This window comes from Grampus griseus (assembly GCF_964374135.1).
Source record: "Grampus griseus genome assembly, chromosome: 6".
Taxonomy (NCBI): Eukaryota; Metazoa; Chordata; class Mammalia; order Artiodactyla; family Delphinidae; genus Grampus; species Grampus griseus.
In genome coordinates this window covers 20,754,297-20,772,212 of record NC_139000.1, presented here as the reverse complement: position 1 = coordinate 20,772,212, position 17,916 = coordinate 20,754,297, and the positions used below count along the sequence as shown (strand labels likewise).

Below are 17,916 nucleotides of genomic sequence, written 5' to 3'. Positions count from 1 at the left end.
ATTATGCATAAGTTTTTTTTCTTTTAACCTTAAAATGAAGGAGAAATTGTACTACAGTCTTTCAAATGAAACTTTTTTTTTTTTTTTTTTTGCGGTACGCGGGCCTCTCACTGTTGTGGCCTCTCCCGTTGCGGAGCACAGGCTCTGGACTCAGCAGCCATGGCTCACGGGCCCAACCGCTCCGCGGCATGTGGGATCCTCCCGGAGCGGGGCATGAACCCGTGTCCCCTGCACCGGCAGGCGGACTGTCAACCACTGCGCCACCAGGGAAGCCCTCAAATGAAACTTTTAAACCCCGTACTTTCACTTATTTTCTATCATGATGTTGTTTAAGATGTTAATATCTCATTACTCTTGAAATTTATTAATCATTGTATCAACCATTGTATCAACCTGAAGCTCTGTGATGAGAACATGATTATAATCTGGTGTAATTAGTCTTTTTACAATTTTTTTAACATCTTTATTGGAGTATAATTGCTTTACAATGGTGTGTTAGTTTTTTATAACAAAGTGAATCAGCTATACATATACGTATATCTCCATATCTCCTCCCTCTTGCATCTCCCTCCCACCCTCCCATCCCACTTATCTAGGTTGCCCCAAAGCACCGAGCTGATCTCCCTGTGCTATGTGGCTGCTTCCAACTATCTATTTTACATTTGGTAGTGTATATATGTCCATGCCACTCTCTCACTTTGTCCCAGCTTACCCATCCCCCTCCCCGTGTCCTCAAGTCCATTCTCTACATCTGCGTCTTTATTCCTGTCCTGCCCCTAGGTTCTTCAGAACCTTTTTTTTTTTTAGATTCCATATATATGTGTTAGCATACAGTATTTTTTTCTTTCTGACTTAACTTCACTCTGTATCATAGACTCTAGGTCCATCCACCTCACTACAGATAACACAATTTCCTTTCCTTTTATGGCCGAGTAATATTCCATTGTATATATGTGCCACATCTTCTTTATCCATTCATCTGGCCATGGACACTTAGGTTGCTTCCATGTCCTGACTATTGTAAGTAGAGCTGCAGTGAACATTGTGGTACATGACTCTTTTTGAATTATGGTTTTCTCAGGGTATATGCCCAGTAGTGGGATTGCTGGGTTGTATGGTAGTTTTATTTTTAGTTTAAGGAACCTCCGTGCTGTTCTCCATAGTGGCTGTATCAATTTACATTCCCACCAACAGTGCAAGAGGGTTCCCTTTTCTCCACACCCTCTCCACCATTTATTGTTTGTAGATTTGTGGATGAATGGCCATTCTGACTGGTGTGAGGTGATACCTCATTGTAGTTTTGATTTGCATTTCTCTAATGATTAGTGATGTTGAGCATTCTTTCATGTGTTTGTTGGCAATCTGTATATCCTCTTTGGAGAAATGTCTATTTAGGTCTTCTGCCCATTTTTGGATTGGGTTGTTTGTTTTTTTGTTATTGAGCTGCATGAGTTGCTTGTAAATTTTGGAGATTAATCCTTTGTCAGTTGCTTCATTTGCAAATATTTTCTCCCATTCTGAGGGTTGTCTTTTGGTCTTGTTTATGGTTTCCTTTGCTGTGCAAAAGCTTTGAAGTTTCATTAGGTCCCATTTCTTTATTTTTGTTTTTATTTCCATTTCTCTGGGAGGTGGGTCAAAAAAGATCTTGCTGTGATTTTTCATAGAGTGTTCTGCCTATGTTTTCTTCTAAGAGTTTGATAGTGTCTGGCCTTACATTTAGGTCTTTAATCCATTTTGAGTTTATTTTTGTGTATGGTGTTAGGGAGTGTTCTAATTTCATTCTTTTACATGTAGCTGTCCAGTTTTCCCAGCACCACTTACTGAAGAGGCTGTCTTTTCTCCATTGTATATTCTTGCCTCCTTTATCAGAAATAAGGTGACCATATGTGTTTGGGTTTATCTCTGGGCTTTCTGTCCTGTTCAATTGATCTATATTTCTGTTTTTGTGCCAGTACCATAGTGTCCTGATTACTGTAGTTTTGTAGTATGGTCTGAAGTCTGGGAGCCTGATTCCTCCAGCTCCGTTTTTCTTACTCAAGATTACTTTGGCTATTCAGGATCTTTTGTGTTTCCATACAAATTGTGAAATTTTTTGCTCTAGTTCTGTGAAAAATGCCATTGGTAGTTTGATAGGGATTGCATTGAATCTGTAGATTGCTTTGGGTCGTATAGTCATTTTCACAGTGTTGTTTCTTCCAGTCTAAGAACATGGTATCTCTCTCCATCTGTTTGTATCATCTTTAATTTCTTTCATCAGTGTCTTATAGTTTTCTGCATACAGGTAGTTAGTCTTAATGTCAGGGAGAGGAGGAGTAAAAGAGTGGGAACTAATATTTATTAACTTTCTGCCTTGTACCACTATATTACTGCCTTGTCTTTTCCACACCTGGTTCACATTTGAAAATTTGTATGTGTGCAGAGGCATATGCGCTCACACAGTCTGCCCCTGTCTCTTTTGGCACTGGGTAGTATTTCTCAACATTGCTAGGTGCTTAGATGTGTATTATATCCTCAGAGGTCTTAGGATGATATACATACCCCCCATGAATCATTTCCAGTTACTTATTTTTTTCTCCCTAGTGTCAACTTGTACCCTGTAGTCAGTGAAATGCAAAACACACTTTTCTTGAATTTGTGCTCTAAACAGCTGAATGTCAAGGTGATCGCCTGGCACAGCCGTGCTCACCTGTCTTGATGCTTCCCCAGCCCTGCTTGTCCTCCACCCTGCAGTTTCTCTCCCTGTCAGCGGATTCTCAGGCTGATGCCCGTGCTGCAGCTCACCACTCTCTCCTCTGCTGTCTCTCTGTCCTTCCTTCCCCTTTCTCCATTGTGCTCTTATTTCTGTCTCTTTTCCTCTGAGTCAGATAATGTCTTAGGATAACCTTTCCAAGTTCCAGTCCCACATTTTCACTTGGCTTCGAGGACAGCACCTTAAGGGTGAACTTGTTGCAGGATTAAATTTTACTTCTTACCGTGAATTCCACTTCTGATCTCAAACCAGAGTCCTTTTCTTTTCCTGTTTCAAATAGTGACACCAGGTTTAGTACGTTGGTGATGCATCTGGAACCTTTTTTCTGAGTGTTGTATTAAAGGACGTGTAGGGATGCGTGGGGATGAGAGAGAGGACAGACGGGAACACAGGGTCCCAAACTCCTGATCTTGTCCCAGCACCCCACTCCTGCTGAGCTTCTCAAGCAAAGTTAATGGTCAGAGGACGAGGTTGTACAAATACTTACTTTATGACTTTGAGCTTTGACTCCCAGGCCTGATTCAGATTCCTGATGACAAAAGCTGGACAAAGTACAGAGCTGCTTTTGCCTGAGGTAAAATGAGCCTAGGGCTGAGAGCCAACGCGGGGAAAGTGTTCCCCACCGAGGTCTAAGGCGTGGCTGTCTTCTCTCTCCAGTGGTGGAGAGAGGCTTTCTCAGGGCTGGCAGATCCTGGCAGTTTTCTCTGTAGGCGTCTAGAAAGTAACATCTTAATAATAGCTAATTATTGAGCATTTACCATATGCTGTACTTTTTTTTTTTTTTTTGCAGTAGAAACCCTTTAAATTTTATTTTATGTAAGTAATATGTGCTCATTATAGAGAAATTGGAAAACTCAAGTAAGCTAAAACAATAAAATAAAAGAACACTTACAAGCTCACCAGCCAGAAATAATCATTTATAATTCTCTGAACTATTTGTCTCTATCCATTCACAAAAATGAGTATTTTACTTGCAGCCAATTCACTTAATACAATGCAAATGTCTTCCTCTGCTAGTAAATGCCAGTGAGCACACTTATGCCATTGTTTCTAAGACTGCAGTAGTGCTCCGCCATGTGGATGAGCTGTCATTTATTTTGTGCTAAAATAAATGTGCTTTAAATATATCCTCAGTTAATCCTCACACTCCGTGAAGTAGGTACTGGTAGTATTCTTAACTTTTGCAAATGAGGAAACTAAGACACAGCGATATTAAGAAAATTGCTCAAAGACATGCAACTAATACGTGTTAAAACTTGAACCCAGATCTGTCTTGAACCCAGATCTGTCTTGTGCTCTGCTTTCAGAAGACATGGTTTTCCAGAAAGTAACCCGCACCGCCCCTCCCACCCCCCCCCCCACCAGCACGGTCATCTACTACCATGGCCTGACTGTTGAAATTGATGATGATGTGCAGATAGACTGGAGGTTGGGGAAACAGAGAGCAGCCCTCAGCTCCCTTTGGAAGCCGTCCTCCTCTTGTCTTTTATCCCATCGCCAGATAGTCATCTCCTAGGCTTATGCCCCAATTAATTCCTCTTTTCAGGTGTCTCAGTGGTCAACGCAGGCTAAATGCTGCTGAGGTCAAGTTATATGTAAGAATTACAAAGTGAATGTTAGATTTAATGATGAGAAGGTTATTGATGACTGTGGTGAGAGCAGCTTCATTGGGGTGGTGGTACAGCAGTGCGCAGTGGGTTAGGATGAGTGGGAAGTAAGGAAAAGACGTGGTGAGTGTTGGTAGTTTGGCAGTGAAAGTGAGTGAGAGAACAGTAGCTGGAGGAGGGGATGTGGCTTTGTTTAAGTGCCACGTGGCCATTGTTGGTGGAGGAGACTGTGGGTTGAAGGTTGGAGAGTAGGATGGAAGCCTCTGAGGAGGTGGGCGGAGAGTGTCCCCGGCAGAAGTGGAGGGGAGGGAGTGGCCTCTCATGGGGGAAGCATACTTTTCCCATTGTTTCTGGAAGAAGGGAAGTGGTTTGTTTTTGTTTTGTGGCAGGATGTTGAGGGGTTCTTTGCTTATATCTGCAGTTTTCTCTATGAATAGATGATGAGGTCTTTGTGAAGAGTGAAGGGGGAGGTTTTGAAGTGGGGCTTAGAAGCTTTCAAAACTTATACAGGCTTCGCGTTAACTCACGGAGAGCCGACTAAGGAAGTATGGGGACAATGGGGAAGAGAGTTGACTAGGGAAGTATCAAGAGATTGTTTGACAGTGTTGAGCGTCCAGCTGTAGAATTTATTGCTCCAGTCAGTGTGTTTCCCTGATTTTGTTTTTCTTCCAGACTGTGCCTAGGTCTAGAAAAGCAGGCAGTAGGTGGTTGCACTTTTGCCAGAGTTGTATGAGTGACGGTGTGGAAGGGGCGTTTAGGATGTGGGCAGGTAAGATGCTGAAGTGATGGTTGGTGGAACTGATGCTGAGTAAGGAAGAAAGTAAAGACAGGAGTGGATGGATTGTCAAGAACTGTAGGTCCCGAGGCTGAAAAACCAGGGGTACTGGGAGATGGAAGAGTCCGAAATATAGGAGGTGCCAGTTAGAGAGGGAGCTGTGTGAACTTCTGTGTGATGACAGAGTCTGTGGAGAGGCCGTGGCAGTGGAGTGAGGTGTAGTTGGCTTAGCGGTGAGTGTTGTGTGTGGGAACCGCCTGCGTCTTGAGGGCACCCAGATTATGAAGCCCGAGAACGAGGTGCTCTCAGGGGAATCAGGAGGAAGGCCAGAGGTGTCAGCAGATGACAGGTGTGAGGAGAGGTAGAGGTGTCTATAACCTGATGGCATGAGCCGCGAAAGGATTTTCCGGGGTGGGAGGAGTGGTGGAGGGAGCAGGATGTCAACAGCAACTTTTTTTTTTTTTTTTTTGCGGTACGCGGGCCTCTCACTGTTGTGGCTTCTCCCATTGCGGAGCACAGGCTCCGGACGCGCCGGCTCAGCGGCCATGGCTCACGGGCCCAGCCGCTCCGCAGCATGTGGGATCTTCCTGGACCGGGGCACGAACCCGTGTCCCCTGCATCGGCAGGCGGACTCTCAACCACTGCACCACCAGGGAAGCCCTCAACAGCAACTCTTGGTCTTGGTCTTAGAGGTTTGTGAAATGTAAGAACACCAGCAGCTTTCCACTTGATGGGACGGCAAGGGGGCTGTATTCTCGGGAGAGCCAGCTTTCAGAATTTGAGCAGGTTGAGAAACCACAGGACATTATTACTTACGGGACGGGTGTTCCAGAGAGCTGGGTGGGAAGATCTGAGGAGGAGGAAATAAATGGAAGCTCGTTTCGGAAGAAGGAGGCCGGAAGACTCTTCAGCATCACTCGCAGGTGCTCTGAGAGCTACAGGGCTTTGAAGCAGGATGGGGCTGGCTGGCTGATATTTGATAAGGGAAGAGGTTCTCTTTTGGGGGGAGGGGGTTACTCAGACTTGTTAGGATCCAGCTGTGGCCTGGACGGATGGCATTTCTGATAGAGACAAAGCCTCTCTAGAGTGAGTTGACTGTAAAATCAACTTTTCAGTTGACTGAAACTGCTTGGGGAAGGCTCCAGGCCAGAGTCACTGGACCCATCAGCTCCTAGGGAATAAAGAGGAGTTCTTTTGTGGGACGGTGAGGCCCAGGGGACTGGATGTGCTCCTGGGGGACTGATTTTACTGTGGCTCCGTGCTGGGTCTTCCAACGTATTAAACTTAACAAAATTTGGCAGTGATGCCTAGAGATGACCAAGGAGATGTTCACAGGGTGCAGTGGTGAGAATGAATATTCTTCATTACAACTCTTGTGCTCGGTTACCTGTTTGTAGACCTGACTTTAGGTGTGTACGAATGACCTTATGATCTTGGTGGGGCATTCTAGAGTTGGAACACAGTAAGGAAGGACACAGAACAAAACTGTAAAGTGGTCGCCTCTGGTTATGGAATTGTGGGTGCGCACTTCCTTTTTTATTGTTTTGTTTACCACAGATACTAGAAAATAGAGATAAACGCTTATTAGTACTTTATTTTTCTTTCTAAGTCAGACCCTGAATTTCACAGAGGAAAACCTTACTACAGACTCATAGTTGGGGTTTTATTGGCCTGCATATTTTTTTTTTTTTTAATTTATTTATTTTATTTTATTTTTGGCTGTGTTGGGTCTTCATTTCTGTGCGAGGGCTTTCTCTAGTTGCTGCGAGCGGGGGCCGCTCTTCATCGCGGTGCGCGGGCCTCTCACTGTCGCGGAGCACATGCTGCAGACACGCAGGCTCAGTAGTTGTGGCTCACGGGCCCAGTTGCTCCATGGCATGTGGGATCTTCCCAGACCAGGGCTCGAACCCGTGTCCCCTGCATTGGCAGGCACATTCTCAATCACTGCACCACCAGGGAAGCCCGGCCTGCATATTTTATGAGCGCTGTATGTCCTATAACGGACTAGATTTCTTTCCAGAAATTCACAGTAATGTCTGTGGCCCAATTTTAACAAGTGTGCAGAATTCCAAGGTGAGTGTGTTTTGCTAGCCTCGTTCCCAGCTCTACTTTTTCTCTCTGTCCTTGTTTTTTTTTTTATCTTGCTCACCTACTTCTAATTTATGTCATTTGATCATATTCCACATATCGCTCTATCTTTTCTAGAACAAGTGGTGGTAAAAATAAGTAAAATAATTATCAGGTCAGAGAGTGTGAGCATCCTTCTCTTTCATGATGGGTTTTTTTTATGTTATTGCTTTCCAAAGCATCAAACAAATTTTACTGATTTATTAAATCCCCTGTCCTTAAAGGAGCTGTTTTAAAAAATGAGTTTTTTTTGTGTGTAACTATAAGTATTGTATAAGAATGTTAGAAAGTTTGGAAATAGAGTTGAATGTAAAGTTGTCATCATAAGTCCTAGATTTTTCTTCTAACTTTTTATGTCGAAAATTTCAACACCAATGAAATCATAAAATGTGTATAATTAATTTTATATCCTGCTGTTTTTTCTTAAAACTATTACTGAAGCATTTTTGTCATTAAAAATGTTTTACAGACATGATTACTGATAACCATAGAATAAATATACCATAATTTCCCTGACTGTTTTTTAATTGTTGGACATTTAGGTTGCTTTGAATTTGTTATTTTAAATAATATTGCAGTGAACATCATTATAACAGGTATCTTTGCCACAGTTTAAAAATTATTTTCTAATGATAGATTCCTAGAAGTAGCATAGCAGCAATTTTATATATATGTATACATGTATGCCATAAATAAAGGAGATAATTCAGGTGAATATTTTCAAAAGCTTGCAATGAAGACAGACTTCTTATCAATGACACTAAAAGTAGCAACCATAAAGGGAAAAAATGGATGAATTTGACTAACAATTTTAAAATTCTGTATAATAAAAGCCATTTGGCAGTTATGATAGGTAGATCGCTATAAAGAGCTTTCACAAATGGAAAAGACTAGACTCACAAATATATAAAAAGACTTCTCACAAAAGAAGAAAAATATACAGCCAACAAACACTTGAAAGGATGTTCAACCACGACAGTCATTAAAGAAACAAAAGTAAAACAAAGATGACATGTTATTTTTCAGTTATACTTCCATCAAAGATAAATAAATAGTCTCAGTATTGAGACTATATGCTAAGAATATAAATCAGTCTGTAACTGGAAACAATTTGTCGATTAAAGATACGTATACTCTTTCATGTATATTCTTTCGTAATTTCAAGAGAATTATCAGTGATGTTTACCGTAGTATGGCTTATTGATTGAAAAATTGGTAACAACCTAAGTGGGGATTTGGTTTAATTATGGTATCTCCATGTGTGTTAAAGATGATTATGTAGATCTGAACTTACTGACACAGAAAGATGTCCAAGATATATTAAAGAGACATAGGAAAATATGAGTGCCTGTGCATAGAAAAAAACATGGAAAGATATGAACCATAATATTAATTGCATTTATCTCCATTTAGAGGGATTATGGCTGATCTTTTATTTTTTATTTCTTTAATTTTCCTGAAGTTTTAAAATAAGTGCGAACCTAAATAAATAGAAGGAAAAAAAAAAAGCAGTTGCTTGAAAGTGAAATTGGTTACGGCAGACAAAACTTGTGTTTTATCATACATACTGCTTTTTGTAGTTACCAAAGATTGATTTCAAAGTTAGAGTAGAAATGTTACATAGACTATAATTTAATGAAGTGGTTTTGCAAGCCATAATAAAGAGGAACAACCAGTGGATATCATGTGACAGAAGAGGACAGAAAGTAGAGCCCTCTATTAGTTCTGTTTACAATGAAAATGAGTTGCATTCATTTGTCACCCTTCAAAATCGACCTTTCCTGAGCCCATAATCATCGACAAGTCCCCAGACAGAATCTGCTGGGGGACTCCGTGCGGTCTTGAAGAATGCCCCTTCCAAACTGCCTCCTTACTGTTGAGGAAACCGAGGCTCCGGGAGGCTTGGTGGCATCTCAGGGATGCTAGGACTGCTCACGCCCCTGCGTCAGGAGGAGTGCCAGGCTACTGCTGCCAATATTTCTGTCACCCTTATACCTAAAGATTCATCAGTAGTGATTTGGATTTAACTATTCTATTTATTTCTCTCCCTCTCTCTCTCTCTCTCTCTCTCTCTCTCTCTCTCTCTGTGTGTGTGTGTCTCTGTCTCTCATCTCTCTCTCTCTCATCTGTCTCTCTCATCTGTCTCTCTAGTTCGGAAACGCTAATTCTTTTGGGGAGTCTTCTAATAAATCACAAATGCCTAAATTAAACAAATTTCCCCATGTCTTCCCACCCCTACCCCTGCATCATACGGGAAGGTTGTGTTTCATGGGCGTGTGAAACTTTGCAAAGGGGAGAAGAGGCAGAAAGATTGTTAGTTGGGGTTTAGTCCAAGACTGAGTCCTTTAACTTCACAGTTTTGCTCAGACTGTGATCCTGGCTTCTGGGAAGGATGAAATCATAATTTTTGATGCCAAAGCTGTTCACTGGCTGCTGCTTTGATGGATGACTCTTGTTCATGTGTTTTTTAAGTTACTGTCCTTTTAAAAAATTAATTTTTTGTCTACGTTGGGTCTTCGTTGCTGTGCCCGGGCTTTCTGTAGTTGTGGCGAGCGGGGGCCACTCTTCATGTGGTGCGCGGGCTTCTCATTGCTGTGGCTTCTTTTATTGCAGAGCACAGGCTCTAGGCACGCAGGCTTCAGTAGTTGTGGCACGTGGGCTTCAGTAGTTGTGTCACGTGGGCTCTAAAGTGCAGGCTCAGCAGTTGTGGCTCACGGGCTTAGTTGCTCCGCGGCATGTGGGATCTTCCTGGACTAGGGATTGAACTCGTGTCCCCTGCATTGGCAGGCAGATTCTTAACCACTGCACCACCAGGGAAGTCCCTTGTTCATGTGTTTTTAAGATTTTCTTGGTTCCATGGATTTAAACAGACTTTTGGCTTGAAAGATTTCAATAAATTTATAAAATGTAGTTTGAACCATTTTTATCTTGTGCTTTAACCTCTGAGAACTGTGACCGTCATATAGTCGGTACCCTCACAAGGAAACATGGCTTATCTGAGACATAATTTTGGTTTGGGCAAATTAATGTATAAAAATCCTGCTTTGGTATAAATTAATTTTATTTAATATTGGTTTTTGTTATCAAAGTGTTGCAATCACATTTCAGAAAACTTAAATTCAGGGAATTTTTTTTTTTTTGCAATACAATGATATTTTACAATTATTTCCTTCTAGATTTAAAAAATCATCTAAAATACAATGTAGTTTCAAGCTTATGGTCCTGGCAGAATATGGAAGAGTGGGCAAAACCTTTTCTGTTTTCACCTAGTCTGGTTCCTAAATGAGCAGGTGATCTGGTATCTCTACTTTTTGCTTGTTTCCCCTCTGCCTTTGGCAAAACTTGTCAGCATATTTAGCAGACGGTGGAGACTTTTTTTTTTTTTAAAACAGATTCACAGATTTGGATTCAGTAGCAATATCCTCAGTGGAATTAGTCTGCTAAAAGAAATTCTCAGAGTTAAACTTGGAGGAAATGAATCAAATGTTTCCAAGCACAATTCTGAGGGATAGTTCCATTTCCTGAGATAGGGGGAAATGAAACCTCGACATTTTCATTCTAGATCCTTGAAATTTTTAACTGGACCCCGTGGCCCGGACTTGTCATTCCGTGTTGGTAAGCCCTACCACTTGGCTGGTGCGTTTGGTGGAAGAAAAGTGTGTTCTTGCCCAGGTTATTCAAAGAGAGCTTTTTTCCTTCCATTCTGCCAAGGTATGCTACTCTTCCCTTACCCTGATTTTGTTCCACTGTCCTCATTTGCAGAGTACTCGGGTGGAGTTTGACCTGCCAGAATATTCTGTCCGTCGAAGATACCAGGATTTTGACTGGTTGAGGAACAAACTGGAAGAATCCCAGCCCACTCATCTCATTCCCGTAGGTACTAAGTCAGTACAGCTTGTTACTCACTTTTCCTGCCTTCTCTTTTCTGACGGTGTTCACTCAGCTCTCACCCTTTAAACTATGGATGAACTCTACCTTACATTTCATACCAGATTCACCCATCAAATGTACATTTTATGGATGCTGTATAATACAGTTCACCTTCAGGGTTTTGATTTCTGATTCGCTGTACAGTATGCTGGTTTCTTGGGTGGGTTGGGTTAGATTTTCACTTTTATTATAACAATTTTTTGAGGTATGGAGAATCCTAATTCTCATTTGCTGCCTCCTTAAAGACTGTTTCACCCTTCCTAGACTCCATTCTTGCGGTTTGGATAGCTGCCCCCAGGTGGAGAAAGATGTCTCAGATTACAGCTGGCTGGGCTTTCTTTAGACGTGGGTAATTCTGAGAGCAGGAATCTAGCACACGATCCACTCAACCACAGTTTTTCCTTTAAGAAAACAAACCAAAAGCCAGTTAACTATTTATTGAAGAAGCATACTATTTATTTGTTATTTTAGCTGCACATTTTAAAAAACAAAACTAGAGCAAATAAAATTTAAAAGACTACTTAAAATCAACATATGTATTGAGTACTTCTCTACTTTTTTATTTTAGTGTAAAATAACTGTTTAGACCTCAGATGTTTCTTGGGCTTTGGGGCAATTTGGATCATAAAACTCTTCAGCAGGGCTTTATCTTTCAGTAAAAACCTTGGCTGGATAACTTCTTAGCCACTGCCAGTTTTCCTGCTACCACTGCATCTTCCAGTCTTCCCTTCATGGTTGGAAAAGGCTGACTATGCTGTGAACGCACTAGCAGTTTTTTTAGTTTTCAAGGCAGAAGTGGCCACGTTGCTAGTGCTGTGATGGGGATTATGGGTTTTGCTTGCGGCTCCATTCTTTCTCAGGGAAACCACTGCCCCCCCACCCCACCCCACCTATTCCCTCTGCTCTCCAGGCCTGAGGTTTTGCTTTTCTGTCTTCTAATCACTTAAAAACATGCCAAAAAAGAAACTATAGTTTTAAACAGTTGGAACTATTCCTCAAAATCTTAATGTGGCAAAATTGGCAGCTAGTGAAGTTTTTAAAAACAGACTTTTATTTTAGAACAGTATTAGATTTACAGAGTTACTGCAAAGATAGTACAGCAAATTCCCATAGACCCTACATCCAGTTTTGCTTATTAGTATGGCGCATTTGTCACAAATAATGAACCAGTAATGAAACATTATTATTGACTAAAAGTCCTTTATTCAGATTTCCTCGTTTTTTGCCTGCTGCCCTTTTCCTGTTCCAGGATCCTATCCAGGGTAACACATTACATTTAGTTGTCATGTCTCCTTGGTCCCAGGCTCCTCTTGATTGTGACAGTTTCTCAGGCTTTCTTTGTTTTCGATGACCTTGACAGTTTTGAGGAGTACCAGGCAGGCATTTTGTAGAATGTCCCTTCGTTGAGATTTGTCTGATGTTTTTCTCATAGTTAGCCTGGGGTGATGTGTTTTGAGGAGGAAAAGCACAGGGGTGAGGTACCATTCTCATTACATCATATGAGGGGTATATACTATCATTGACAGTATTTTATCACTGTTGATGTTAACCTTGATCACCTGACTTGAGATGGTGCTCATCAGGTTTTTCCACTGTAAGGTTACTCTTTTTTCTCTCCCTCTCCGTACTGTACTGGAAGGAAGTTGCTTTTTATGTGTAGCCCACACTATGCATGAGGGGAATTATGCAGCACTTCCTGGCAACTAGGAGTATATGAAGTTCGGTACTTAAAGACCAAAGGTTAGACAGCGACACCTGCTGGTGAAACATAGTAGACTCATGCATAGACACTGAAGCCAGAACTGAGAGAATGGAAGTCTCCAGGATGCCCATGGTGGATCCAGAGTATCTTTAAGTCTGGTTTCCTATGGTCTGGGTAAAAGCAGTGAGTAGAAACATCTAGAGAATTAAATTCTTGATAACTTTTTAGTGCATGTCTGGGGTGGAGAGAGATTTAATGTAGGAGAACATCTCTGACGTAAACGTGAAAGTCAGACTGCAAACAAACTCTTCCCCCCCCCCCCCCCCGCCAGAGAAATTCGTCTTACAGCAGCTTTGTTGGGAGGTATCTGTTATTAATAATCGACTTTGGTCCTTTTACTAGGCCTTTTTGCTGCCCTTGGGAAGGTGAAGGGTAATAAGATAGACAAGGGACTCCTGCCCAGGGGAGTTAACTACCAGATGGAGACCCAGTAAACATGTAACAGAATTATTGTTTAAATTCTCATTTCTTTTTTTTTTTAAAGCTTTATTGAGGTATAATTCAGTATACCATACAAGTCACCCATGTGAAATGTACAAGTCAGGGGCTTTTGGTATATTCATAGAGCTGTGTAACCATCAGCACAATCAGTTTTAGAACCTTTTCATCACCCCCAAAAGAAACCTCTTACTTCTTGCCTGTTGCTTCCAAATCCTCTATATTCCCCATTGCCTGGCAACCACTACTCTACCTGTCTCTATAGATGTGCCTGTTCTGGACATTTCATGTAAGTAGAATCATACACAATGGCCTTTTGTGACTGGGTTTTTTTTCGTAGCATAATGTTTTCAGGGTTCATTCATGTCGTAGCACGTGTCAGTGCTTTGTTTTTATTGTCAAGTAACATTCCATTCTATGGATATATCATATTTTGTCTGTCCATTCACCTTTGATGGACATTTGGGTTGTTTCCACTTTTTGGCTGTTACGAGTAATGCTGCTATGAACATCCATGTGCAAGTTTTTGTGTGCACATATGTTTTCACTTTTCTTGGGTCTATACCTAGGAATATAATTGCTGAATCATGTATAACTCTATATTTAACCTTTTGAGGAACTGCCGGACTGTTTTCCAAAGTGGCTGCATCATTTTACGTACGCACCAGCTGTGTATGAGGGTTCCATTTTCTCCACGTCTGCATCAACACCCGTTATTATCTTTCTTTTTGATAATAGCCACCCTAGTGGGTATGAAATGGTATCTCTTTGTGGTTTTGATTTGCATTTCCCTGACAGCTAATGATGTTGAATTTTTTTTTAAATGTACCTTTATTATCTTCCTTGGAGAAATATCTGTTCAGATCCTTTGCCCATTTTAAAATTGGGTTGTGTCTTTTTATTGTTGAGTTAAAATGGTTCTTTATATAATCTAGATACTTATCTCTTCCCAGATATATGATTTGCAAAAATTTTCTCCCATTTAATGGGTTGTCTCTTTATTTTCTTGATGGTGCCCTGTGGAGTACCAAGTTTTAAAATCTTGATGAAGTCCACTTTACCTATGTTTTCTTTGTTTGCCTGTGCTTTTGGTGTTTTAGCTAAGAAACCATTGCTCATTCCTAGGTCATAAAGTTTTACACCTATGTTGTCTTCTAAAAATCTTTTTTAAAATTATTTATTTATTTTTGTCTGCATTGGGTCTTCGTTGCTGCGCACGGGTTTTTCTCTAGTTGCGGCGAGCGGGGGCTACTCTTCGTTGTGGTGCGCGGACTTCTCATTGTGGTGACTTCTCTTTGTTGCGGAGCATGGGCCCTAAGCACGCGGGTCCAGTAGTTGTGGCTCAAGGGCTCAGTAGTTGTGGCTCAAGGGCTCAGTAGTTGTGGCACACAGGCTTAGTTGCTCTGCGGCATGTGGGATCTTCCTGGACCAGGGCTCGAACCCGTGTCCCCTGCATTGGCAGGCAGATTCTTAACCACTGCGCCACCAGGGAAGTCCCTTCTAAAATTTTTTATGATTTTAGCTTTTAGAAAATGTAGATCTTTAATCCGTTTTGAGTTTGTTTTTATACAGTTAGTTTTCATTTCTTTAACCAGTGAAGCTACATATCTTCTTATGACTTTATCGAATGTCGGCATTTCTTTAATGAATTGCCTCTTTATTTTTCTATTTTTTTTCTTAGTGGTTTGTAAACACTCCATATCTGCGAAGGAAATTAACCCAGTTGAGAATATCTATTTTTTTCTCTAGTTGTCTTTTGTCTTCAGCTTGACTCCATAAAAGATAACATCTCTTCCCTCCCAGCCAAGTTAATTTTTCCCTTACAGTTTCTGGCTTTGAAGCTTGTTTCTAACCTAGGATGTTAAAAAAAAAAATGTTCTGTATTTTCTTCTATTACTTTTATGTCCTCATGTTTTATATTTAAATCTAGAATTTTTTCTGATGCGAGATGGGAGGATCTTATTTTTTTCAGATGGTGGGTTGTTCCAGAACCATTTAGGAGTAATCAGTCGCCGGTGTAATCGTTTGTGTGTTAGACTATGTCATGCATTAGATTTGTACATTTTGGGGCTATTTCTGAACACTTTGGTTCATCGATCTCTTTTCTGTTTCGTGTGGTGTCCCTGCTACACTACTGAATCATTACAAGTTTACGGAAAGTTTCATCATCTGGTTGGATAGGCCCCCATCTATGCCCACAGTAGTCTTTGTTTTCCGAGACGTTCTGCCTATTTGCACGTTTTGTTTTTCCGGTGAATTTTAGAATCTTTTGGATCAGTTGGAGAATGGCGGGTGGTGGTGGGTTCTTGGGGTTTTTTGTGGGTTTTTCTTTTTGCCAATTTTAGTTACAGCTGTGGTTAAAAATATGTGAGAATTCTGAAGCTTTCAGAGTCTATTGCTTACGTTATGAGCATGGAGATAAAGTTCCCACTTTTTTTGAGCTTCACTGGAGCCATGTGAAATTGTAGGTGAACAGCCAGCCAGAATGTGGTTCTGGGGAGGCCCCAAGTTCTTTCATCTGCCTCTCTGCATTGGCTGTCCTGAGACCTGCCCTGTTTCCAGCCCCTATGGCTCTGAACTTGGCAGCTTCTGGGGCTCTGCTGGGGAAATCCAACCCCTTACTTCCTTAGCCGACTGTTCCCTTGCCTGAGTAGTGTCACAAGATGGTTGATACTGATGGATTTTTCTCTCAATCCAATCTTTTCTGCTTTGTGTCTTTAACAAATTCTGTTCTGTTAACAGTACCTTTATATTTTCTGGTGCTGCAACAGATTTTTCTATTTTTATATGGCTTTGTTTTTCTGGAATTTTAAAAGCAGAAAGAAATAATCATATGTTCTTCAAATGCCAACCTAAAACTAGAACTGTGCTGGATGTGTTATGTTTGTCATCTCATAATGGCAATTCACTTTGTTTTTCTTTGTAATCTAATAGTTGGAGCCACCAGAGAGTCTTCATTGTGACATGGTTTTTGCTTTTTAATTTATTTTTTGTCTCAGAAGTTGGTTTTAACACCGCTTCATTTACTGGGGCACAAATAATTACACAGCAGAGAGATTTCATGACTCGATGGGTGCACATTTTGAAGATGAAGCAAATACATTTATTAAAGTCTTTAGTTTTTGATTTCACTTAGAAATTTAATGTTTGCTTCAGTTTTTATGAAGGGAGCTTTGCTGGAAGGATGCATTTGTATTTATTGTGGACCCAGTTTTGTTTTGGGTAGTGGTAAACTCATGGGAATTAATAGGAAGAAATTTGTAATGCAGCATTTGTTTTTCTTAATATGAAATAATCAGTAAGAAGTCTAACTTCACTTTCTAGTTGGCTCCTTTTTCTCGTACTGTTAAATATATATGCTTTTAGCTTACCAAGTAGATAAGTTAATAAATAGTGAATCATTAGTTGAACTTTCCAGTACCTGAATTAAATCAGGCTTTGTGACTGTTCTTTAAAAAAAAAACTTTGTTCCTATAATTTTATTGAAGTATATTTAATGTACAGTATTATGTAAATTACAGGTGTACAATGTAGTGATCACAATTTTTAAAGGTTACACTCCACTTATAGTTATTATAGAATATTGGCTATGTTCTCTGTATTGTATAATATATCCCTGTAGCTTATTTTATACATAATAGCTTGTACCTCTTAATCCCCTACCCCTACATTGCCTCTCACCTCTTTCCTCTCCCCCCCCCCCCCCCGGTAACTGCTAGTTTGTTCTCTATATCTATGAGTCTGTTTCTTTTTTTGTTACAGTCACTAGTTTGTTGTATTTTTTAGATTCCACATATAAGTGATATCATAACAGTATTTGTCTTTTCTCTGTATGACTTATTTAGCTTAGCATAATACCCTCCAAGTCCACCATGTCGTTGCAGATGGCAAGATTTCCTTTTAACCTTGATGCTCTTTAATTTATTTGTTACTTATTTTTGGTTAGGAGCAATATTTTCTGTTAGTTTGATATAAATAGGAAAAATAGTTTTCTGTCAAGTAGTGGGTATGCAGTAAATATTTGTTGAATTGCATAGAAGAAGCAATTTAAAAGCTGACAAGAGGAAACGGGACATATCAAGACTGAGCAAATGAAATCTTTGTCCAGATTTCCCACCCAGAAATAGTAGCTTTTCTGGGACAATCTACTATACTTTTGTTTCATAGATTATGAAATACTTTCTTACAAACTAATATAAAATACGATATATGTGAAAGTGCTTTACCAAAGTATCAAGTGCTATAAAATGTAAATATTTTAAGATTAAACCTTGAAATATTTAATGGGTTATTGTAATGCTTTGCAGATAGGATTTTTTGAAGGTTCCAACATATATATGCATATATAGTTTTTAAAAAAACTTTTTCATTATGGAAAATATCAAGCATACCAAAGCAGAGAGATTCAGCGCAATGAACCCTCATGTTGTCATCACTTAGTTTCAGCACTTATTAACTCATGACCAATCTTGTTTCATCTCTGTCCTTACCCACTCCCTCATCCTCACACCAGGTGATTTTTTTTTTA

The 17,916-nt window shown here is 40.4% G+C and overlaps 1 protein-coding gene across 1 annotated transcript in view; it reads left to right on the top strand.

Annotated features, from left to right (window-relative positions):
- SNX30 (sorting nexin family member 30) overlaps positions 1–17,916 on the top strand; it is a gene marked incomplete at its 5' end in the record, with an annotated part of 105,319 nt that overhangs the window by 45,622 nt on the left and 41,781 nt on the right. The window contains one exon of the mRNA XM_082655848.1: positions 11,021–11,131. Coding sequence (XP_082511974.1) covers positions 11,021–11,131 — 111 coding nt within the window. The remainder of the gene's footprint in view (positions 1–11,020; positions 11,132–17,916) is intronic.